Source organism: Anolis carolinensis, chromosome 3 (assembly GCF_035594765.1).
Source record: "Anolis carolinensis isolate JA03-04 chromosome 3, rAnoCar3.1.pri, whole genome shotgun sequence".
Classification (NCBI taxonomy): Eukaryota; Metazoa; Chordata; class Lepidosauria; order Squamata; family Dactyloidae; genus Anolis; species Anolis carolinensis.
The window spans coordinates 35,172,246-35,197,818 of NC_085843.1; the positions used below are offsets into that span (position 1 = coordinate 35,172,246).

Here is a 25,573-nt window from a genome sequence, read left to right on the forward strand (position 1 = left end):
TGGCATAGTTTTCTCCTGCATTTCAAACAATATTTTTTCACAATTCCTTTATGTTTCTAAACTGATAGGATGTACCCTGTGCAAAATTTCCTATCAATTTACTTATGAATTGCAATTTTTAAATAATGTAGGACTCCTTACTAATTAATCAGAACTAAATAAGTGCACATTGTGTTTGTACTGATATAAAGATATTACATACATTTAAAATTTAGGTGTATTACTCCATTTTCCATAATTCTCACAAATATTTAAACTGGTATTTTCTCATCAAAGCCTTCACTTGCACTGATAAGTGAAGAAATATGGGCATATCTCAATTAACAAAGAAGTTCCTTTTTCCAAAAAAAAATTTAATGCCTGACTAGTTCTTCTTTTCTTTATCCTCTCTCTATTTGTAAGGTTTTTTTTTTTTTGAGAACCTCATCAGATGGCCTTTTATAAAGCGGAGGAAAGTGGGGGAAATCATGGGGCAGTATAAGCAACTCTCCTGTTGTGTTCCCTACTTTTGGGGTCTGTGGCATCCCCTCCCATGACATTTACTTACTGTCCCCTGCTTCCTCTTTGGCTCTCCTGCCTTTTTTCTATGAGGAGTCAGGTATACACCCGACTCCTCTGGACTCCACTGCCGCAACGCTGCCAGCACAGAGCCCCACAGAGTCCTGCTGGATGTAGCTCTGCATCATATGATGGGCTCAGGGGAGAAGACACTTCTCTCCCTGCATGTGATGAGGTGATAAGTATCAATATTTAGAAGATAGTGGAGGGCTGGAGAAACAGACATTTGGTTCAGATTGCAGCCACATATCTTCAGTATGCAATGCACTAAAACAAATCTTGAAGTACGAAAAAGCAGGATTCTATCTTATTCTTTTGTAGCTTGCCTACAATAGACAAGGTAGATAGCAGCTGCCTCCAGAATCCATTATTGAGCACTTATGAGCAGCAAAACACAGAAAAGGGTAAAGCAGATAAACCTACCTCATCAACTGCTCTCCAGCATGTTTAAAAATACCACTGAAATGGCAAGCGTAAGTGGAGACTGGTGAAATAAAAAGTCATCTCCTGATAGACTATGGGAAGATCCTTTCAACTGCTCTATCGAAGTTTCAAAATATTAGTTTTTCTGATTCGATTATTTCTTTTCACCTGAGCATATCATTATGTTTGAATTAAAAGTTTGATGAAACATATTGAACCCCTTTTTTCATTGGTGTAGAAAACTATCCCTATTGTTTCCATGTTATTTCTGCCTTTGGTACCAAATGTTCTGTTAAAGAACTAATGGAATATATCACTTTCATTAAAATGAATTGTAACAGTATTTCATTTGATCAGGTTTCAGGGTTGCAGTTCATAGTGTTGCAGAAAGATGTGCACAAGCAGATTTGATGTATTGAAAGTTCTAACAGTCGCCATTGACTTTTATTTGAGAAAAATCAGGTGGTAAAGCAGTCACTCAGTACCCACTAAATAAGATGTACTTAGCTGTAACATAATGGTTTCCTTTGACAGAAGAAATTTAAGAGTCCTTTCCTTATCCTTTAAACAGGCCATCTTATTTAGAAGTTACTGTTGTTTTCAGCTTCTCTCTCTGTTAACATAAATCTGTTATAAGTGGGAGGTAAAATCAATAGCAGTAGTATAAACTGAATTTGTAGTTGTATAATCAGAGTTTCCTGGAGACTGGTCAACGTGAAAGCAAATGTGTAAATTAAAATGTAGCAGCAGTGTACAAGATTTAATTCATTTCTCTGCTGCATCTGCAAAAGAAATGAAACATGTTTCACCCGCTGCTGTAAAAAGTGGCAGATGAATGTCTGTGATTAATATAGCTACTAAATATAACATTTTTATATCAACATGATGCTTTAAAAGCACAAGGAAATTGCCTTAATGTTTTCAGAAATACTGAAAAATAAGGGTTATTTGCTTGAACTGTTAATCAAAAGAGCTTTTTCTAGAAACCTTTATATGCTCAACAGACATTGTTTGGCATTAAACATTTGTATTACTTCTCCACACACTCTTAAGATTAAATATTTAACATAGGGAGAAGCAGACTGTTTGCCTAGGAAGGAGCATGATGCAGTGTTGTCATCTAAAAACGATGTATTTGATTTATTTTTCACCTCTTGTACTACTTGTACTTAAATCCTGGAGACAATATTGTTGTGTCTAATGGTGTCAGACTTTCACAAAAGATTATCTGACTAGCAGATCTTTATAATTTCATTACCCAACGTTATTGGTAAACCTTTACCTGGATGTGCTCTTCATTCTTAACTTTACACAGAAGTAAATCTGTAATGCAGTCCTGGAACATTGTCCTCCAAAACTTATTTCCACATTCCATCTTTTTACCTTTTTATATTTTTCTTTCTGTGAACAAAGAGCACTTGATATAATAAACACACTAGAAAAACCAATGAAATTCTTAGCTTCAGGATATTTGTGACCTTTTCATGTACAGGCAGTCCCCAAGTTACGAACAAGATACATTCTGTAGATTTGTTCTTAAGTTGAATTTGAGTGTAAGTCAGAACAGGTACCTGTTTAAGTGCAAATATTTCACCTCACTTACTGTCCCCGTAATAATTGGATTTTGAAAAATTTGGCTTTTTGTGGAAACAAAAATTGATGATCAAGCTTCAATGGAGACCCCAGACCCTCTTTCCCCATGATAACTATTCCAGGAGTGAATTTCCCTTCCTGGGTATAGATTTCTCTCACTTCCTGTTGTCTCACCCCCATTCTTAACTATAAATTGTTTGCAAGTCAGATGTTTGTAACTCAGGAACTGTCTGTAATGTGTTGTGGGCAATGATTGCAACAAAAAATCAACCTATGAATGGGGATGTAGTTCTTCACTGAGTTTCTTCTCAAAGATAGCAGTGAATAATTTTATAATGTTCTTCCTGCTTCAAAGAAATCGGTTTTCTAAGAATATTCATAATTTGTGAGTTGTTCTGTAAAAGTTCACATAAAATTCAATAATATTTCAGTGCAAAAACATTAGTTCCTTTACAGAAAATGCTGCTTTTGTGCAAATGAACCATGTGAGAATGTTACACAGAACCTAAGCTTTCTTCTGCACAGATAGCTAGATTTTCTATGTGGAAATATTATTTTCTACACATAGAAAATTTCCTTGCATAGAAAATACAGGTACACATTTTATGCAGAGTAAGTCCTAAACTTGTCACTTCAGAATTCTTGTTGAGTTTCTCAGCAATTGTTTTTCTACAACTTTTCAAATATTTTCAAATATTCTTTCAGTTCTTATCATGGAGGCGACTTTAATGTCCCAGTTAGAGAAATTGTGCTTTTTTCCTAACCACTCATACAGTTGTTTATGAGAAAGATTTTACTACCACAATATACATATAAATATTGCTTGGGGCAATAAAACATACCCAGAACAGTTTATACACTATGTTTGCCTCAGCATGAAGAGCAAGTTTATATGCAAAGTGAGAATAATTACCACGTATAGGGGGAGGACATGTTCAGTGATAAATCTACTGCATATGCAGGTTGTCTAAGCTGTATGGAAAGGTGAAAATCGGCCATCATAAAGAAATTCTGCATTTAAATTCATAGAATTCAAATTGGGAGAACTGGAGCAACTGTCTGGCTGTCCCAATTTGACTGGGATAGTCCTGGTTAATTCTCTGTTGTCCCATTTTTCATCTGCTTTTCCCCTCAGTTTAATTTAGTTTACCGCAAACTGTGTTCAAACTGCAAAAGTTTGGGAGAAAATTGGGATATAAATTGAATAAATAAATAAAGTCATCTGCACTCAGTTGCCTCAACAGAGAGAGGAGAGGATGGGCAGAATCTTCCATTTCCCAGTAGAGTCTCACTTGTCCAACATTTGCTTATCCAACATTCTGGATTATCCAACGCATTATTGTAGTCAATGTTTTCAATACATCGTGATATTTTGGTGCTAAATTCGTAAGTACAGTAATTACTACATAGCATTACTGCATATTGAACTACTTTTTCTGTCAAATTTGTTTTATAAAATGATGTTTTGGTGCTTAATTTGTAAAATCATAACCTAATTTGATGTTTAATAGGCTTCTCCTTAATCTCTCCTTATTATCCAACATATTCGCTTATCCAACATTCTGCTGGCCCGTTTATGTTGGATAAATGAGACTCTATTGTATACTTAAGCAAAAGCAATCTGCTGTAGCCTATCATAGCCTGTGTGCCTTTCCTCTTTAATAATGGCACAGCCAACCAAAGAAAATTTGTTTGGCCTCTTGATTTTTAGGCCTGTTACTGTGGTTAATTAGGGCACTGATTCAGAAAATTGCATTGGATAGACCACATCCATTCTGGTTTATTAGATATAGTCATCATGATTTTCTATAGGCAAGCAGATGGCGACTGGTAGATGGCATATATGCTGTATCTCAAAGACTAGAATTGGTAGAGGGAAAATTGTGTCATTTTTGGAATCAGCAAATCAAATATGTGCAAAAACAGGCTAACCTTAGTGGCATCAAAATATGTGTTGGCCAGTTTAATCTTTCCCATTTTGACCACACTTTCACATTGCTTAGAGTACATCTACACTGTAGAATTACTCCCTTTTAATAATAATAATAATAATAACTTTATTTTTATACCCCGCCTCTATCTCCTCGGAGGGGACTCAGGGCGGCTTACATGGGGCCAAGCCCGAATAAAAACAGTAGCAGTATAAAACACAGCAATAGACAACAACTTGCACAATAAAAAAAATAAAATAAAAAAAATAAAATAAAACATTAGCCAATAAAAAACAAGAACTAATAAAAACATGGATTAAAACTGAGAGATTGTAAAAGTAGACTGGGTAAGGTGCACCATATAAATATTGTAAACACAAGGTGACTGATAAAGTGCTGCAAATTCTGGAAGTGCAAATTGGGATGGGAATAGACCCTGTGTCTATATCGAGTTGACAAAGGTAAAAGGTGCAAACCGGTACAAGAATGGTCACAGATACAGATTGCTTCTGGATTAGCAATCTTTATCTAAAGGCTTGAGTAAAGAGCCAGGTTTTCAAGCTCTTTCTGAATGCTACCAGGGTGGGGGCTTGCCTGATTTCCCTGGGGAGCGAGTTCCAGAGCCGGGGGGCCACCACGGAGAAGGCCCTCTCTCTCGTCCCCACCAACCGTGCTTGTGACGGAGGTGGGAGCGAGAGGAGGGCCTCCCCCGACGAACGAAGAGATCGTGCAGGTTCGTAGGGGGAGAGGCGATCACTAAGGTAGGAGGGTCCCAAACCGTTCAGGGCTTTGTAGGTGATCACTTGCACCTTGAATTGGGTCCGGAAGGTGAACGGCAGCCAGTGGAGCTCCTTAAGCAGGAGGGTTGACTGCTCCCTATAATTTGCTCCAGTTAGAAGCAAGGCTGCCGAATGTTGAACTAGTTGGAGTTTCCGGGCCGTCTTCAAGGGCAGCCCCACGTAGAGTGCATTGCAATAGTCCAGTCTAGAGGTAACTAAGGCATGGACCACCGTGGCCAGATCAGACTTCACGAGGTAAGGTCGCAGTTGGCGCACAAGTTTTAATTGTGCAAAGGCCCTCCCGGCCACGGCCGACACCTGAGCATCAAGCGTCAGTGCTGAGTCCAGGAGGACCCCCAAATTGCGGACCTGCGCCTTCAGGGGGAGTGCGACCCCGTCAAGCACAGGTAGCCACCCAATACCCCGATCGGACATACGACTGACCTGGAGGACCTCTGTCTTGTCGGGATTAAGCTTCAGCTTATTCGCCCTCATCCAGCCCATCACAGCTGCCAAGCACTGGTTCAGTATCTGGGGGGCTTCCTTGGAGTTCGGTGGAAAGGAGTAGTAGAGTTGAGTGTCATCTGCGAAGAGATGGCACCGAACTCCAAAACTCCGGATGACCTCTCCCAGCGGTTTCATGTAGATGTTAAAAAGCATGGGGGACAGAATGGAACCTTGCGGGACCCCACAGGTCAAAGGCCAGGGGTCCGAGCAGGTGTCCCCCAGCTTCACCAACTGGGAACGGCCCTCCAGGAAGGACTGAAGCCACAACAGAGCCATGCCCCCAAGGCCCATCCCAGAGAGCCATCCCAGAAGGATACCATGGTCGATGGTATCGAAAGCCGCTGATATGTCCAAGAGAACCAGCAGGGTCACACTACCCCTGTCCAGTTCCCTGCGGAGGTCATCCACCAAGGCGACCAAAGCCGTCTCAGTACTGTGCCCAGGTCTAAAGCCAGACTGCGATGGGTCCAGAAAATCGGTGTCATCCAGGAAACCCTGGAGCTGCGAGGCAACCACCCGCTCCAGGACCTTGCCCAAGAAAGGGAGGTTCGAGATTGGTCTGTAGTTGTTTAGAATGGCCGAATCAAGGGAGGCCTTCTTCAATATAGGCCTCACTATGGCCTGTTTGAGGACAGATGGAAATTTGCCTTGATCCAAAGAGGCATTAATTATCATCACAAACCACTCTACCAACCCTCCTCTGGCCGATTTAATTAGCCACGAGGGGCAAGGGTCTGCAGAGCAAGTGGTCGCTCTCACCGCCCCAAGGATCCTGTCCACGTCATCCGGGCGAACAAGCTGAAACGAATCCCACAAGTTCGAACAGACAGGTGCCTCAGTTACCTCTTTTGGCATTGCAACAAAACTAGCATCCAAGTCGAAGCGAGTCTGAGCGACTTTGTCTGCAAAGTGGTGCGCGAACTCGCTGCACCGAGTTGCCGAGTCTTCGGGTGCCCCTCCCCCCTCAGGAGGGTGAAGGAGCTCCCCGACGACCCGAAACAACTCCGATGGTCTGTTAGTTGCAGACGCTATGCGGGCAGTCGTGAAGGTCTTCCTGGCTGTCCGCAAAGCCGCGGAGTAGGCCCTAATAGCGGCTCTAGCCCGTGCTCGGTCAGAAACGCTACAAGTTTTCCGCCAGTGGCACTCTAGTCCCCTCCTCGAGCGCTTCATCACTGCCAGCTCCTCCGTGAACCAGGGAGCCGAAGTGACTCTTCGCAATGAGAGGGGACGTTCGGGGGCGATCATGTCAATTGCCCTGGACATCTCGCTATTGTAGCGATCTACCAAGGCATCGACAGGATCGTCAGCCTCGCCTTTTAACACCATTTTAACAGCCATGACTTAAGCCATGACATCCTAGAATTTGTAGTTTGATGGGGCACCCACCATGTTTGATAGCGTAGAAAGCTACAAACTTATAAAACTATAACTCCCATGATTCCAGAGTATTGAGCTATGGCAGGTAAAGTGGTGTCAAACTGCATTAATTCTTTATCATGTGTGTCCCAAAAGTGTCCCTCTTTCCCTCTTTGTTATTATTGATTGATATATGACTGTAGCTTTTGTGACAATGTGTATGCTTTACTGCTCTCTAGTCTACAATAGTTAAATGTAGTTTTTTTTAAAAAAAACATTATTAGTATTATTAGTATTTATTTTTGATTCAGTTTTTAGATGCCTCGAGGATTTACTGACTCAAATGTTCACATTTTAGTTAGGGAAATAATGTGTTTGTTGTTACCCTTAAAGCTGCTATCAAAACAATTAAAGATTATAGCTACTGAATCTGTTGTAAATATTTTTATTTGAATAGAAATTTCAAAATGATGGATTTTTTTTCCGTCTACTTTAAAACTGCCATCTTGTACACATCAGAAATAATTTCCATTGAGTTGACTGAGACTTCCCTTCACGTGAATGTGTACTGGATTGCAGACAATTTGACATTTTACATTTTAAAAGAATGTAAAATACTGAAGTGTGGGCTTCATCTTTAAATATTTTTTATCATCACAGGCATCAATAAATAGTAACTTTAAAAACTTGTACTTAATAAAAACAAATTATTGGATTGTATATATTGGATTATATTATGTATACTGGATTTAACCCCGTGGCACAATCGGTTAAACCCTTGTTTCGGCAGGACTGCTGACGGAAAGGTCGGTGGTTCAAATCCGGGGAGCAGGGTGAGCTTTCGTCTGTCAACTCTAGCTCCCCAAATTGGGACATGGGAGAAGCCTCCCACAGGATGATAAAACATCAAACATCTGGGCTTCCCTGGGCAACTTCCTTGCAGATGGCCAATTCTCTCATACCAGAAGCGACTTGCAGTTTCTCAAGTCGCTCCTGAAATGAAAAAAAAAATTGAATTATATGGCTAGGATTTTGAGAGAATGTTTATCTTTTAAATGTAATTTTCATTGTATTTTATTATATTTTAACTGTATTTTAATTTTTGTATCTATGACACAAATATTTAATTGGTTTTTTATTTTTGTATTCATATGTATATGTATTTGCCTGGTTTTAAAATGTTATTGTGTTATGTCATTGTTAGCCGCCTTGAGTCCATGTGCGGAGAAAGGTGGGATAAAAATAAAGTCAATAAATAATATAAATGTGGGACTTATTATCTGCAAAGCAAGTCAGGTTATTTTGACAGCCTATTTTATTTCCTAAATGTGTGCTGTGAGACTGTTGCATTAATCATTTATAACTTCATAGATAACGTGGTATTTTCATTTCATTCTCCATGAATTTTATTTCTCATTTTTTCCCATTCAAGATCCCAGAAGCTTATTTTATTAGAGATCCTCATACATTCCTCCTTACAAAGGACTTTATTAAGGTATACACAATATATTTAGTACAATGAAATCTCGCCAGAGCTTAGCTGCATGTCCTTACAGGTTAACATTTTCACATGCATTTCCAGCTACTTGAAATAAGAATGGTTAGTTGGTTAACTGAAGCATGCTTGAAAGGAGAAGCAAAGCTTGTCTACAAAATACTAACACTTGGATGAGTCTGCAGCCTGGGAGAAGAGCACCCGGTGAATTTTCTGGACTTTTTTCATGGCTGACTTGGGATATGCTTGCATTGTCAAGGAGTGTGTTGACCTATCTCTTTGATGCATATTGATTATGACAATCACTCTCCTTTCCCTGCAGGCCATGGAGGCACAGATACAGAACTTTGGACAGACGCCATCTCAGTTGCTTATTGAGCCACATCCGCCTCGGAGCTCTGCCATGCACCTGGTGAGCTATAACTGCTTGTTGGGAATTTATTTCCTCTGAATCTGAAAATACTTTTATAGGTCATAAAATACCAATTTAACTAACACTTTCTTTTTATATGCCCTGAGTTCCCCACAAACACTAGCTCTCTTTTCTAGGCAGAAACATTGCTGACTGCAATATGTAGGCAAATGTGTGGATCTTTTTTTTTAAAAAAAAAAAAACCTCACTGACTGCTTTGAGCCAGTTTTCTGACTTTTTAAATGAGCTTCTATCATCATAAATATGTATTTGATGAATACCATTGTGTGTAAGGAGGGGGGTGAGACTCAATTTTCTTATAGGGAGATCATATTGCAAGAGGAGAAGGAAGCATTAGGAAATGATTTATGTGATTTATTAACATTGGCTACTTGTCAGAATTGAGGAATTATAGTTCAAATCATGTGGGAAAGCTCCTGCCCACTCTTGTGAGAGGACACAGCATGCACTTTAACTTTGGTTTGAACTTCCAAATCATTCCTAATCCATTAGTTTGTGTATTTGTTCCAGGTTGAGAGGGGCAGGATATTATTTAGCTAAAATGTAAATAATGGGATCTGTTTTCATCTTTACTCATGATTTGAAACATTTAAACATTGTAAGTTTTCTTTTAAAAAAATTATCTCAACTTTATCTCAGCCTGCACAAATATAGAGCAAGATATCGTAAATAATATTTGCTCTTTTAACTGTTTTTCCTTTTCTTTTGTATAAACATGAACAATATCTATCATGGAAACACTGAAAGGCTGCCTCTTACTTGGTCAGATGATTGGTTCATATTCTTACCCAGTGTTATGGACTAAGTGCCATGGGTCTCTAGGGGTTCAGAGAAGAACGTCGGACACCATACCTGCTATGCAGAGATTAAACCTGAGATTTTCTCCATGAAAAACTACAATGCTTTCCCAATTCAGATTGTCAAGCCTATCTGAAATCTTCAAAACATACTCAATTTTTTGAAATCTTGGATTCTTAGGAGATTGTTAATCTTCTAGAAAAGATTTTAAACCGTGATCCCATGAGCATTTATCAGGAGTGTCTCATTGATCTTAGTGGGACATGGTATGCCTGAAGACATAAACCATATGTTCAAGATGTGGTGCACTTTTTTCTCATTAAAACATATTATAATGGGGTAGTACTATAATGCAATAATTAAAAAAGATTTTATAATTAGTCAAACATATGGCTCCAACACACACAAACAAACCATTTGTCAGGACCCAGGCTGCAGAGCACCAATAACCATGCGCAGAGACCAGAATCTATCTAATATCTTTATTAAAGAAATATATAAAGTCAATAAAAACAAGTGAAGAATAAAGTTCAGAAGCAGACCTTTCAGGAAAGGCCAAATATAGTCCAGGAAAATAATGTCCAATATAAGATATTAGAGTTCAAAGTTATAATCCATTAACCGAAACACACACTTTGCCAAGCAATAGTGTGGGGAGATGACAAGGTCTTTAGTCCATTGAAGCTTGACAACAAGGCTGGATCATAGGCTTGGTTCTTGGCTGGATCAAGGACTTGGAACGTGACAACTTGAAGCATGAAACAAGGTCCGTGGCAAAAACGTGAAGCAAGGCAAGACTTGAAACTAGATCTGGGAAGCTGGGAACAAGAATACGAAGTCCACACACGATCTCTCTCCTCAAGCTGAACAATTGACTCCGCAAGGTTCTCCTTGCGGCAAAACCACTATATAGGGTCTTGTTTTCCCGCCAACAGAACACTTTCCCTGGAGAACAAGAAATGAAACCCAACTCTGTCCAGATGCATGACTCCTTAGAATTTCCCAAGGGAAGCAGACCTAATCAGCTAATTGTCTGGCAGCGATTCTGAGGCTCCGGCGATTAGCCTCCCTGACTCCTCTATCTCTATTATAATTGTCCTTTCGGGAAAACGGGGGAGAATTCTGCCCAAGGCTTGTTTGGTTAACTTCCTGAGGACAAACATCCTCCAGGTGGCGAGGCTCCGATTCAAGCTGAACCGGTGGAAATCCCAAGTTTTCCTCCTCATCTGCCACAATAGCACTAGGAACGGGACTACAAGGCCCATGAGACATCACACTATCCCCCTCCTCAAGGCCCCTCTCCAACATGGCCCCTCTCCTCGAGTCGCGGGGCCGCGGCTTGGCAGGGTAGGCCTGATGGAAGCGGCGAACTAAGTCGGGGGCATGGACCGTGGAAGCGTCTTCCCAAGAGCGTTCTTCGGGCCCAAAACCCACCCAGTCAATGAGATACTGAAGGCGGCGGCGATGAAAGTGAGAATCCAAAATGTCCTGAACCTCGAACTCCTCCTCCCCGTCCACCAAAACAGGGGCGGGGGGCGGCTGGTCCACATCGGGGCGTACCCCATCCGCCGGAAGGAGCAGGGAACGATGAAACACCAGATGAATGCGCATGGAGCGCGGAAGTTGGAGTTTGAAAGTCACGGGGTTAAGTTGCGCCACCACTGGGTAGGGACCAATGAAGCGGGCATCTAACTTCCGGCAAGGACGGTGGGAGGGCAAAAAGCGAGTGGACAACAGAACCCGATCTCCTACCTTGATTTCAGGGCCCGGCTGGCGATGGCCGTCAGCGTGGCGTTTATAGTCCTCCTTGGCTTGATCCAGTTGTTGGTGCAAGAGTTGTTGCACCGCTGTGAGTTCTTGCAGCCAGTCCTCCGCTGCAGGAACTTCTGAAGTTTCAATGACAGAAGGGAAGAAACGCGGATGGAAGCTGTAGTTTGCAAAGAACGGGGTTTCTTTAGTTGAAGCCTGGACACCATTGTTGTAAGCAAACTCCGATAGAGGTAATAGGGAAGCCCAATTGTCCTGTTGATAGTTTACATAACAGCGAAGTTATTGTTCCAAAGTGGCATTGGTGCGCTCAGTTTGCCCATCCGTTTGGGGATGGTGAGCTGAAGATAAACGAGAGTCTATGCCCAATAGTTTCTGTAGTGCTTTCCAGAAACGAGAGGTGAATTGAGATCCATGGTCAGTGACTAAACTCTTGGGCAATCCATGTAGCCAGAAAATATGCTGAAGGAATAAATCTGCAGTCTCTTTGGCCGTGGGGAGACCATCGCAGGGAATGAAATGGGCCAACTTGGTAAAAAGGTCCACCACCACTAGGATCGTGGTAAATCCAAGGGAGGGTGGTAGGTCAGTGATAAAATCCACGGAAATTATCTCCCATGGGCGAGATGGAGTAGGAAGGGGATGCAGTAGCCCTGACGGCTTCTCCCTTCTTGTCTTGGAACGCTGACATACCGGGCAGGTATTGACATATTTCTCCACATCCTTGTGGATCTTGGGCCACCAGAAATCCCGTAGGATCAAGTGCATGGTTTTGAAAAGTCCAAAATGCCCTGCTGGCTTGCAGTCATGACACAGATGAAGTGCCTTTTCTCTACCTGGACCTGGAGGGATGTAAACATGATTCCTGTAGCATAGTAGCCCATCCTTAAGTGAGAAAGGGAAACGTAGTCCTTGGCGAATCTGTTCTTGAGCCCAGGCATCTGCCTGCTGACTGGCTCTAATTTCTTGAGCGCAAAGGGGTTCTGGGTTAGAGGGAGTTGGTTCAATTGAAGTGGATTTGGTGTTTCCCAATGTGAGCGTGGCAAAGTTTTCGGGCTGTAGCAATCGAGATTCGGAGGTCTCTCTGCATCCTGCAGCATACTCTGGTTTCCGTGATAGAGCATCTGCCTGCTTGGTCTGAGCCGGGGTTACATAATGGATCTGGAAGTCAAAACGTTCAAAGAATAAAGCCAAGCGCTGCTGCCTTTGATTTAGCTTTCGTGCGGTCCTTAGGTGTTCCAAATTTCGATGATCAGTATGAACCTCAATGGGAAATTTGGCCCCTTCTAACCTATGTCTCCAATTTTCAAAGGCTGCCTTTATGGCCAAAAGTTCTTTCTCCCAAATAGTGTAATTTCTCTCTGGGGCTGTTAGTTGACGGGAGTAATAGGCACAAGGGTGAAGATGTTCTCCCACTGGTTGCATGAGTATAGCCCCAATTGCCACATCAGAGGCGTCAGCCTGCACAACAAAAGGGGTTTTAGGATCAGGGTGCTGTAGAATTGGCTGGGGCGTGAATAACTTCTTTAGTTGCTGGAACCCTTTCTCTGCTTGCTCCGTCCAGCAGAAAGGCTGTTTCCCACGGATGCAGCTGGTGATTGGGTCAGACCAGCGGGCGAAGTCTGGGATGAATTTGCGGTAGTAGTTTGCGAACCCCAAGAAGCGTTGCACTTCCTTCTTGTTGGTTGGCGCTCGCCATTCCAATACTGCTGAAACCTTTGCCGGGTCCATGGAGAGCCCTAGTGGCGAGACGCGGTATCCCAGGAAGTCTACCTCTTGTAGATCAAAGGCGCATTTTTCTAACTTGGCATATAGTCCATGATCCCGCAATCGTTGTAGCACCATTCTGACGTGTTGCTCGTGTTCCGATTGTGATCTAGAAAACACCAAAAAATCGTCCAAATATATGATCAAGAACCGATCTAGATAATCCTGGAAGATATCGTTGACAAAATGCTGGAACGTTGCGGGAGCTCCGGATAATCCGTAATTCATGACTAGGGACTCAAATAATCCGAATTTGGTCTGGAAGGTGGTTTTCCATTCGTCCCCTTCTCTGATGCGAACTAGATTGTAAGCCCCCCGGAGATCCAGCTTGGTGTAAACCTTGGCCCCTCGGAGCCGGTCTAATAGGTCTGAGATCAAAGGCAGGGGGTAGCGGTTCCGTTTCGTGATATTGTTCAATGCTCTATAGTCCACAACCAAGCGTAGGTCCCCTGACTTCTTTTTCACAAACATCACTGGGGAAGCAGCTGGGGATTGAGAGGGTCTGATGAACCCCTTGCTAAGGTTTGACTCTATAAACTCCCTGAGAGCTTCTTGCTCTGGTTCAGTCAGGGAGTAGAGGTGTCCTTGCGGAATCGGGGCCCCCTCCACCAAGTCAATGGCACAGTCGTAGGGTCTATGTGGGGGTAGTTTCTCGGCTTCCTTTTCATTGAAAACATCCCAAAAGTCCGAATATTTCTTGGGCAAGGTGATAATGGGCTCAGCGTCCGTGGCATGACAGACCTTGGCTACTAGACAATGGTTTTGGCAATATCTTGAGGCAAACTGTAGTTCTCTGTTGGACCAGGAGATGTTTGGGTCGTGGAGTGTCAGCCATGGAATCCCCAAAATCACAGGGAAGTGGGGAACCTCGGTAACGAAGAAGGAAATTTCTTCCATGTGTTCCCTTATCCACATCCTGGTGGGTTCAGTCCATTGGCTTACTGGACCTGTCTTTAGGGGACGGCCATCTATGGCCTGCACCACCCGGGCATTCTTGAAATCATGATATTGTAATCCTAGAGAGTCGGCATACTCTCTATCGATGAAGTTGTTTGTTGCCCCTGAGTCTATCATGGCATGGATCATGACGGGTCCTTTTTTCACTGACCACAGCGTGACCACCAGGAGAAATAGGACCCCAGTTTGCAGCTCTTGAGTGGGGTTTTTGACCGGGTTGGCGAGCCTCTCTACGCCCGGTCGCTGGCTTCCCCAGCCGGCTTTGCTCCAGCCGCCTCGGCCGTCTCCGTCTCCGCGGAGGACGCCGCCACCAGGCGGGCAGCGGGCTTTCTTTTGGCTGGGCATTCTCTGGCGAAGTGGCCCCCGTTCCTGCAGTACCAACACAGATTCAAACGTTGGCGGCGGGCCTTTTTGGCAACATCTAGTCTGGGGCGCACATTGCCCAACTGCATTGGTTCCTCCTCACTTCCCATGGGGGTTGGGGCTGGCGGTGGGGATCTCCATACTGGACGTGGTTGAACACTGGCAGAAGCGGGGGGTTTCACTCCGGCTCTTCCACTCTGGCCTCGGAGCCACTGTTTTTTGTTGGCTATTAGGGCTTCGGCTCGTAAACACTGGTTGATGAGTCTCTCAAGAGTCCCTGGAGGATCCACCTTAGAGATCTCTTCCTGCATCTCGAAGTTGAGGCCCTCACGAAACTGTCCTCTAAGGGCTACATCGTTCCAGCCGGTGCTTTGAGCCAGCACCCGGAACTCGGCTATGTACCGGGACAACGGCCTGTCCCCTTGGAAGAGACGCCGGAGTTTATGGCCGGCCGCCTCCTCATCGTCTTCGATCCCCCAGGTCTTTCTAAGGTGATTCAAGAAATTTTGCGCAGAGCTTAGGTGCGTGGAACCCGCATCAAACAGCGCCGTCGCCCAATTGGCCGCAGGCCCATCTAGGAGGCTGTAGATCCACGCCACTTTGACATCTTCTTGAGGAAATTCAGCTTGGCGGGCTTCTAAGTACGCCTGGCATTGGCGACGGAAAACATGAACCTTGGAGGCTTCTCCAGAAAACTTGGTTGGTAGCGCTAGGGCAGGGAGATGCACAAGCCCAGTATTTCACCCACCTGTGTTCAGAGAGTATCACGGATTCTATTGAATTCTTCTTGGGAAATGGTGTAACTGGCCGGTTGAGCCTCCGCTCCGGTTCCTGTAGACATTCTGGCCTTAGGTTAATTGGTGCTTAAGTGGCGGAGTCAAACTGTCAGGACCCAGGCTGCAGAGCACCAATAACCATGCGCAGAGACCAGAATCTATCTAATATCTTTATTAAAGAAATATATAAAGTCAATAAAAACAAGTGAAAAATAAAGTTCAGAAGCAGACCTTTCAGGAAAGGCCAAATATAGTCCAGGAAAATAATGTCCAATATAAGATATTAGAGTTCAAAGTTATAATCCATTAACCGAAACACACACTTTGCCAAGCAATAGTGTGGGGAGATGACAAGGTCTTTAGTCCATTGAAGCTTGACAACAAGGCTGGATCATAGGCTTGGTTCTTGGCTGGATCAAGGACTTAGAACGTGACAACTTGAAGCATGAAACACGGTCCGTAGCAAAAACGTGAAGCAAGGCAAGACTTGAAACTAGATCCGGGAAGCTGGGAACAAGAATACGAAGTCCACACACGATCTCTCTCCTCAAGCTGAACAATTGACTCCGCAAGGTTCTCCTTGCGGCAAAACCACTATATAGGGTCTTGTTTTCCCGCCAACAGAACACTTTCCCTGGAGAACAAGAAATGAAACCCAACTCTGTCCAGATGCATGACTCCTTAGAATTTCCCAAGGGAAGCAGACCTAATCAGCTAATTGTCTGGCAGCGATTCTGAGGCTCCGGCGATTAGCCTCCCTGACTCCTCTATCTCTATTATAATTGTCCTTTCGGGAAAACGGGGGAGAATTCTGCCCAAGGCTTGTTTGGTTAACTTCCTGAGGACAAACATCCTCCAGGTGGCGAGGCTCCGATTCAAGCTGAACCAGTGGAAATCCCAAGTTTTCCTCCTCATCTGCCACAATAGCACTAGGAACGGGACTACAAGGCCCATGAGACATCACACCATTGGTGAAAGCATGTTGACTAGGCAGGCACTTTCTTTTTGTTTCCAAAACAGCAGCCACACAGATCACATCCCACATGCTTACATTCAGATGGGTTTACATAACAGCTTGTGATGCACAAAGTGGGAAGTCCTATTTGGAAAGAAATGTTAAAGCCGTCTGGGTCTGGATGAGCCAATTACAACTATAGATGAAGAATCATGATATTCGTTCTACCTGTTGAAAAATACTACTGATATTCCACATAGTACTAAACACTGTGATGCTGTTGAGGGCAGGCCTGTCACCCTAAGAATCATTGGATTACTGCTATCAAACATATATCTTGCAGTATATAACAATATTATTTATTTATTTACCCCATTTGTATCCTGCCTGTCTCCACCCCGAAGGGGACTCGCAGCTTATGCAAGGCACTTGTTCAATGCATTCAGAGCACATATCAGGCAAAATTTAAAATATTAACAAATTAAAATTCATACAATGACATTAAAACATTAAAATCAATTAAAATCACATCATCCAAAAATTGTAGTCACAATAGTCATTGCACAATATTACTTTACAGTCTGGTGCTATCACCAAATGATTTTATTTTGCCCACTGCAGGCCAAATTTTGCTATAGTTCACGATGTGCCATCCTCAAGGCTCACCTTATTGCTGCAATAACTCCCAAGAACAGCCATTAGTGACTTCATGGAAAGCAGGGGGAACAGATTGGTAAATTATCTGGTTATGTGGTCATCAGTCTGTGCCTGGCTATGAGGCATAGTCAAACAGTTGTCCGGTCCCTTCTAGCCATGGAATACTGAAGCAAAGGCATGATTCCTGAGTGGGAGCTTTCAGTATTGTGAAAGGTGGAAGAGAATACCGGCCACCACATCAGCACAAAAAGATATGTGAAACCATAAGGTGGACATGTATATTTCACAAATAGAATGCTAATCTATGTATTTCACCACTTCTTATCACTGACTAGCATGTCAAGTAAATGCTTAATGCAATAAGAATAGCTTACAATGTGTAGTTTGGTCACTGTTACTAAACTGAGTCTTGCCATTGACTTCTATTAATTGAGTTCCTCTAAGTCAGTGATTCTCAACCTGTGGGTCCCCAGATTTTTTGGTCTTCAACTCCCAGAAATCCTAACATTGGTAAACTGGCTGAGATTTCTGGGAGTTGTAGGCCAAATCACCTGGGTATCCACAGGTTGAGAACCACTGCTCGTAAGTTATCATTCAACTATCATATTTATAATGTAAAACTTACGGACGATTTAAGTATTGCTTCTTTTGATCTCATTCTTTACTGTGTGAAGTACTATAGTCATTTCATTGAGATGTTCTTTCTGTTAATGCTGACTTAAATCATTCACACCCTTCAATGATAACCCAATGACCCTAAATCATGTCCCATCTCTTTTTGCCCTGTGTTATGCTCCAGCAACAGCTTTTCTAATCTTCCTGCCCTGTAGTTGTAGCATTAGATGTGCATATAGCTTTGTTTCCCCCGTATGTGCAAATGTTTCCTGATTCTCTTAACCTGATTTTTCCCTCGGACCTCTTCACTAATTGTGTTATCCCTTCTGTCTTCTTCTGCTCTCTTCTCCTTTCTACTCAACAGTGTTTCCTTCCACAGAGCCCGCTTATGTTTAAAGATCAGATGCAGCAGGATGTTATAATGGTCCTAAAATTTCCATCAAATTCACCTGTCACTCATGTGGCAGCCAATACACTTCCCCATCTTACTATTCCTGCTGTGGTGACTGTGACTTGCAGCCGACTCTTTGCAGTGAATAGATGGCACAACACAGTTGGTATGTATATTTCTGTATAAGGTAAATATTTGTACAGAAACACAAACCATGAATTGTTTTGCATTTGGGTCTGGATTTATTTTTTGTTACAGACGGTGTTTTAAATAATATTTGAACACAGAGGGTTAGTTTTTAAAAACTTTTTTGAAACATCTCTCCCTTCCAAACAGCAATACTGGTTTAGTTAGTTGGTTAATAGAATTGGTTCTAAATATTTCATCTAATATTATTTTGAATGCCTCCAGTTCTTGGATATTGGGAACCAGCAAGGTGTTATGGTTTGAGTGTTGGACTAGAATTCTGCAGACCAGGGTTTGAACCCTCACTTATCCATAGAAATTCATTGGGTGACCCTGGGCAAGTGTACATGTCTATCATTTTAGGCATTAAGTAATAGTGGAAGCCAAGAACTCTGATTTTTGGTTCAACAAAGGACTAAGACCCTCCCTGTCCTTGTTTTCCTATACTCTGTTTTCCAGACTTGCTTATCAGCCTGGCTACTTCTGACATCAGAATCAGGTTAGGGGAAAAGAAGAAGTTTGTGAAGTGGGGAAGGTTTCAGCACCCCTTACTTGATATAAACATGATAGATACACCTATCTCACTGTGCGTCTCATGTGCACAGGGCAGAAATGTGAACAATTACCATTTTGGCTCCTGTTTGTCTGTTTTGACAGTACTGTACACTTTTTTTAGAAATGTGTGACACAGACTATATAGAAAAGAAAGTGGGGTGTGACCATAAGATAAAGAGTAGATATAGGGAACTTGTGAACATTGGCTATAATAAGAGGAAGATTGGACGAACACAGCAAAATGAAAAGGAAAGATGACAAAGACAAGTCAAAATGTAATTTGTTAGAGTGAGGGACATGCTTGCCTACTATCACATTGTTGATAAGGAGAGTGATATCCATAGCAGGAGTGAGTTGGCAGCCACCTTCATTTATCTACTTGAACTGCTCATGAAAGAAGTCCATCAGATTGTTTCCAACAGGCCATATCAACTTCAGGCAATCTCGTGTTACAAACATCTGACTTACAAATGACGCATCATTAAGAACAAGGCTGAGACAACAGGAAACCTATAAAACCTATCTTGTTCATAACTTGGGGACAGCCTGTACTTGGTTGTTGTCAAAATAATGATCTCATGATCTTTGAACACTTCCTTTCATCACATCTTCACCTTACATCAGCATTTTATGGAAGGCTATAGTTCCAGTGTTACTTAATCCAGGAAGGGTCTTTTGACATATATGCTAAACATTATTTACAAGGAAAAACTATTTTGCAATAGGGGAAGTGTGAATTTTTTTTTAAACCATAATGATTGCACAGGATATCATTTTCTTTAGTAAGGTAAAATTCCGTAGTCCTTATTAATGTAACTTCTTTTCTCCCTTAGGCCTCAGGGGAGCCCCTGGATATTCTTTGGATCAAGCTCATCATCTTCCCATTGAAATGGATCCACTGATTGGTATGTCAGGAAAAAAAAACTTTTATTAGAAAGCAGTGTGTTCATCAATGTTTGTATACACTACACTACGTTCTAATAATGTTTTACTATGAAGGCTTCAGAATGGAAAGCCATAATGACAATCAAACTTTAGCTTTAGAATGAAAAACAGAAGTTATATTAAAAACTATGTTATAAAACAGCAAGGTAAGAGTACTCTGGAGTAAATGAAAGGTTCTTTCACTTCAGCAAGAAAATATAGTCAGTGTCGTCCCCTGATGTTTGTTTCTGGCATTAGACGTGTACTGCGCCTGAATGCAGATGTTCATACAAGTATAAAGCCTAAAGTGCCTTGATAAGTTTTGGCTCATGAATCGTATCTCTTCAGACTATTAAAGGTAATGGCTGTGAAGTTCAGATGTTTATCAAATTCTGATTCTTTTGCTAATCCATTTTTATACTATTCAATGGACATCTTCAGAATGTTGCCAGTTATGGCCTTGCAATATCTTTCTACTGGCTGAAACAGTCATTTCCAATCTCAGTCATGTATATGTGACAGGGTTTGGTTTTTTTTATTCATCCAATATGCATCACTTTGCACTTACGTACAGCAAATCTCATATCACTGCCTACATATCCAGTTTGAGACATCCTTGCAGATTTTATCATTCAGAATGATTTAATATTATCTACCAACCTGCATAAATTTGTTAGAAAATGCACATTTTCAATTTATGCATGAATCATTTCTAGACTTTGCTATAATTATTGTTGCACTTCTACCTCATCCCAGTGTTATGCTGACCTAATGAACTCATTGTGTTTTTCATTTGGTACAGCTAAATGATTTAGTGCTGTTATACAAACAGCAGTCATTCTGAGTAAAAGGATGATCATACTACTTCAATTTCAAACTAAAGTAACTTGAATTTGGCCATAATAGGAGCGTGAATAAATGACGGAGCAATTCAGAACTAGTGGTTATTCCCTTGCACCAGATGATTGAGACAGGAGACCAAAAGTTCAAAATCCGTTTGGTTTGTTAAACTTCCTAATTCAGATTCCATGTTGGAAATCTGTGAACAGTAATGTAATATTGGATCTCTTAGGAACCTTTTAACATTGGATCAGCTGAAGGAGATTCTTGTATTATTGTTAATAATGAGACTAAGACACTTTCTTTTTAGTGTATTTGACCTCAGTTCTTTTAAATGGCCATTTTGAAGTAATGCTATTGTCTCTCTTTTTTGCATTGTCAGGCTACATTCTGTACAGATCTTGTGATTCTTGTAGGCAAAACACTATCTTCTGCACAATCTGGCATTTGCATAAAACTCATTTTCGAGCAACCCCCTTTTTAAAACAAACAACTACTTTGGCAAAAAGCAAATAAAACTTTTTAAACTCTCTTTGGAAACAGAAAATCTCACATTAATTGGACATTTTGTCAGTAGAGTGTCTTTTTCATACAATTTTTATTGTGAAAATATGGGGAATGGGAGTAGAAGAGTGGACATAGAACAGGGTCATTTTTAACGTATTACATCATTTTCTTCCATTGTTATCTAATGCAAAAAATTGTCTATGATGTTAAAAAATAAAAATAAAAAATTCTTATCTAATTCTTTGTCCCTTGAATCATATGGTGTTTGATTGGATGTACTACTGTGTCTAATTTTAATTATATTTTATAGACTTTTGCAATTTGTTTTTCCTTAGACTGGAAAAAAATATTATCTGTTCCATTACCTTTCCAACTGTTTAACTGTAACTTGTATAAGAAAGAGAGAAACCAATACCTTGGATCATACATTATACAAAAGACACACTGGGATCCTTATATTAAAACTACATTTTTATTGGCCGGCCAGAATGCTAAAATAACATACAAAACAGCCCTTTTTTTAATATAAAGAAACTCAGGAGAGTACTGCATATCTGGGGTCAACTGGGGTAAATTGTAGAGGTGATGCAGATATTTTGAGCTGGATGTGGATCTTGATCCCTTGTTAACAGCTATTTTATTTAAACGTTTGTTGTCATGTGGGTTGTATGCTGTATGTGTATGTGTCAAGTGTGTTTGTCAAGTCTTTTAATACGGCCAGTGGGCTAACTCATAAAACATATTGTACTGTACCTTTCCAATCCATGTCTATCTTCTTATCCATTTGGTATCTTTCTTGTAGTTGTCTATATTGGAACCATGAAAATTGCATGTCCTCTTGTTGTAGTTGGCTTGGATTTTTTAGATGAACTTCCAGTTAATACCTGTTTACAGATGGGCCGTTGGTCTTTCTCCCATCTCTGTTCAATGGAAGGCTTCTTTGGTTGATGTCCACAGAAGTATTTTTAAGTAGAGTCTTGATTTGTACTTTTTCCATACCTGTATAGTGTATTTCTTAGCAGGTGGCTCTTGAAATTAGAGTCAGATAATTGTTTTTCATATATTAAATATCCATGCTATCCATATCTTAAATCATGTCCTTCGAATGTCAGTAATCTTTTATTATCTAGAGTTATCCATTCTTTCATCCAAACTAGAGCTGCAGCTTTGTCGTATACCTTAAAGTTTGGTAGAGACATACCCCCTCTGTCCTTAGCATTGTGCAGTGATTTCATCTTAATTCTTGGGCGGGGCAGGGGGGGGGTTGCCATTCGAAATAAATTTGCTATTATCTTTGTTCCATTGTTTGAAGCAGGTATCATTTAATAATATTGGTATTATTTAGAAAAGAAACATCATTTTAAGGAGAACATTCATTTTAATTGTAGATATTCTTCCCAGCAAAAAAGTTCTATCTTGGTCCATCGTTAGAAATCTTTTTGTATTCTATTCCATGCTTTTTCATAGTTGTTTTTATATAAGCCGAGATTTTTCATTGTCATGTAGACTCCCAGATACTTGACTTTATCAACATTCTCAAAACCTGTCCTTTCTTTCAAGGTTCTCTGGTCTTGCTGCTGGACATGTTTAATCATTATTTTAGTTTTCTGTTTGTTAATTGTAAATCCAGCCACTTTTCCAAAGTCCTCAATAATTTTAGGTATTGTGTTTATGGGCTCTTTTGTTGCTGTCAGTACATCTCTACAAAAAGCCATAACTTGGCTGTTTCTTTTTTATTTTCACTCCTCTAATGGAGTTTTCTTATCATGTTTTCCTTGCCATTTTTCTTTTGGGATGTCTAAATGTGTTGAAGATGAGAAAATCTGCAAAGTAGTCTTTACATCTCCAGATCGCTGAAGTGTATGAGCATCCTGCAGCATGTGCTTAAAATAATGTTTGCATGCTATAAATTTATGCCGATACTTCCAATAGGCAAGTAAAGGGTTATTCCCTCATTTTATGTAGACAATCAATTTCCACCATAATGAGAAAGCGGGGGTCACACAGTTTATCCTATAGTAGCAACAGCAGAAGTGCTCATGCAGTGGTTCTAACCGCATACAGAGGAATAATGTTCCCTCTGACCATACAGTCTTGTCTTGCCCAAGACAACAATGGCCAGCTCTTCATGTTGTTGTAGTTACCATGCTGAAAGCTTTTAAGCGGTAAAGTTGGCGGTTAAATGAGGACAAGAAATTGAACAGCATTGTAGGAATGAGCTACTTCAGTTCAGAGAATTTGATCAGTAGCCCTCAAAGATTATTTTGTCTTATTTTGGGCCTGCAGCATGTTCTAAAATGGGGTAGGGTCAATAGTCAAACCCCTTTCACTCAGGAATAGACAGCTAAAGCAGTCCTGAGATATAGTGATCCAACCTCTGTTAAATTATCTCCAGTATACTCTTGAGTTTTGAGACTAGGTGGCCCTGCCATTAGATTGTGTGGCTATTTTATTCATCTTTACTATGCTATATCTAAGTTCTGTATTAACATTGTTCCAGATACTACATGTCAAAAAGTTGTCAAGATATCCTGATTACATGTTTTTTTCTTCATTTGGTTTAGCCAATAACTCTGGTGTGAACAAACGGCAGATCACAGACCTTGTGGATCAAAGCATTCAGATCAATGCTCATTGTTTTGTGGTCACAGCAGATAATCGCTACATTCTTATCTGTGGTTTCTGGGACAAGAGCTTTCGGGTTTATTCCACAGAAACAGGTAAATGTTGTATATTGAATTTTTATTGCTGTACTTTTAGCACCAGGCACATTCTTGAGGTGCCTATGAGTTATATATTTATTTACAGCGAATTCCTAATTGATTTTTCAGTATCCTTGATATCTAAAGTAGTGTGCATATTTGCTGTAGCAATTGTTAGAGTGATATTCAGCAGGGGATATTGTGCACATTAGTAGATATTTCTGTTTCAAGAGTTTTTTTTTAATCTGGAAAAGTACTATTTAAACTTCTAAGAGCTTCAAACACAATTTGGAAGCCTGAAGGCAGAAACTGTTTGTTTGTTTGTTTGAGAAATGTTTTTAATGTTTGAATTTTGTATCACTTTTCCATTTTCTTGCTGGATCCGTGTTTTCTTTGGCTGTATATGCTGTCATAGTTTTATTGTTTGCTACTTGGTTTTATTATACGTTGTCTGAAGTTACTATTTTATTGCTGATATGTTTTAACTATTTTGAATACCTTTCATAGACTTTTAGTTATTGGGTATTTTAAGTGGGTAACAAATAAATGATAAGAACACATTTTCATGTAGAAATCCACATGTCCAGTAACTCCAGGTTTAGCATCCCTTATCTAGTATTCCAAATCCAAAATATTCCAAAATTGTCCACATGGGTGACTTAGAGTGACATCTTTTCTTTCTGGCAGTTCAGAGTCCACAAACTTTGTTTCGTGCACAAAAATATTAAAAAATATTGTATAAAATTGCCTTCAGGCTATGTGTATAAGGTTAACATGAAATATAAATGAATTTCATATTTAGACTTGGTGCCTATCTTTAAGATTTTGGATTATGTAGGTACATGCAAATGCAGGTGTTCCAAAATCCAAAAATCCTGAAACCCAAAACACTTCTGGTCCCAATCAAAAATGATCAGGTACCAGATAATGGGGGAAAGAACACAGAGAGCTGCTGCCAGTCAAAAATAGACAATGCTGGCCAGATGGACACATTGTCTGAATAGTATAAGACACTTTCCTGTGTTCCTATGAAGAAAATGTGTTTTTTCCATGCCAAACTAAATGCCACCTGTTATCTGAAACTTTCACTCAAGTGCCATTTTACATTAACTACAAAGGGATAATAGAAAGTGAACTGTTCAGATTCTGTAAGGGAAAACTTGAGTTATTTTAGACGTATCCTTCTAATATTTGGTGATGCCTGAACCCAGAAATGTTGAAATGGAAGAGGCTTGGTCAAGCTATAGTTCTGACCAAGTGTGTCTGGTGTCAGTTTAAACTCCCATTTTTTTATTGAGGGATTTTCTTCAAATTCATTTGCTTCCATTTGTATCCCCAAGGTTCTGAAACATAATAATCAATTACATCATCATCTTTGTTGCAGGAAAATTAACTCAGATTGTGTTTGGCCACTGGGATGTAGTCACTTGCCTTGCCCGATCGGAATCATATATTGGTGGGGACTGCTACATAGTCTCTGGCTCCCGTGATGCTACATTACTGCTATGGTACTGGAGTGGTCGGCATCATATCATTGGTGACAATCCAAACAGCAGTAAGTTCATCCATTGCTTTATATGTATTGCCTGTTTATGTAGTTTAAGCCTTAGTCACAGCACATAGGATTTCCAAAAATTGTATTTGTTGGCTGCAATTGTCATTCTGCTTCATAGAGCCATAATCCTTGAATTACTAAGTCATATACAGGCAGTCCCCAGATTATGAACAAGATAAATTC

General features: G+C 40.8%; 1 protein-coding gene across 3 annotated transcripts in view; it reads left to right on the forward strand.

The window, feature by feature from the left end:
- Window positions 1-25,573, forward strand: part of LOC100554350 (neurobeachin) — a 385,661-nt gene that overhangs the window by 335,262 nt on the left and 24,826 nt on the right. For 2 of the 3 annotated variants that reach the window (XM_008107912.3, XM_062974715.1), the window contains 6 exons: window positions 8,580-8,642; window positions 8,965-9,054; window positions 18,095-18,287; window positions 19,696-19,767; window positions 23,698-23,853; window positions 25,220-25,390. In XM_008107912.3, the coding sequence (XP_008106119.2) occupies window positions 8,580-8,642; window positions 8,965-9,054; window positions 18,095-18,287; window positions 19,696-19,767; window positions 23,698-23,853; window positions 25,220-25,390 (745 nt within the window). The remainder of the gene's footprint in view (window positions 1-8,579; window positions 8,643-8,964; window positions 9,055-18,094; window positions 18,288-19,695; window positions 19,768-23,697; window positions 23,854-25,219; window positions 25,391-25,573) is intronic. The other variant, XM_016992607.2, reaches the window with a different exon arrangement.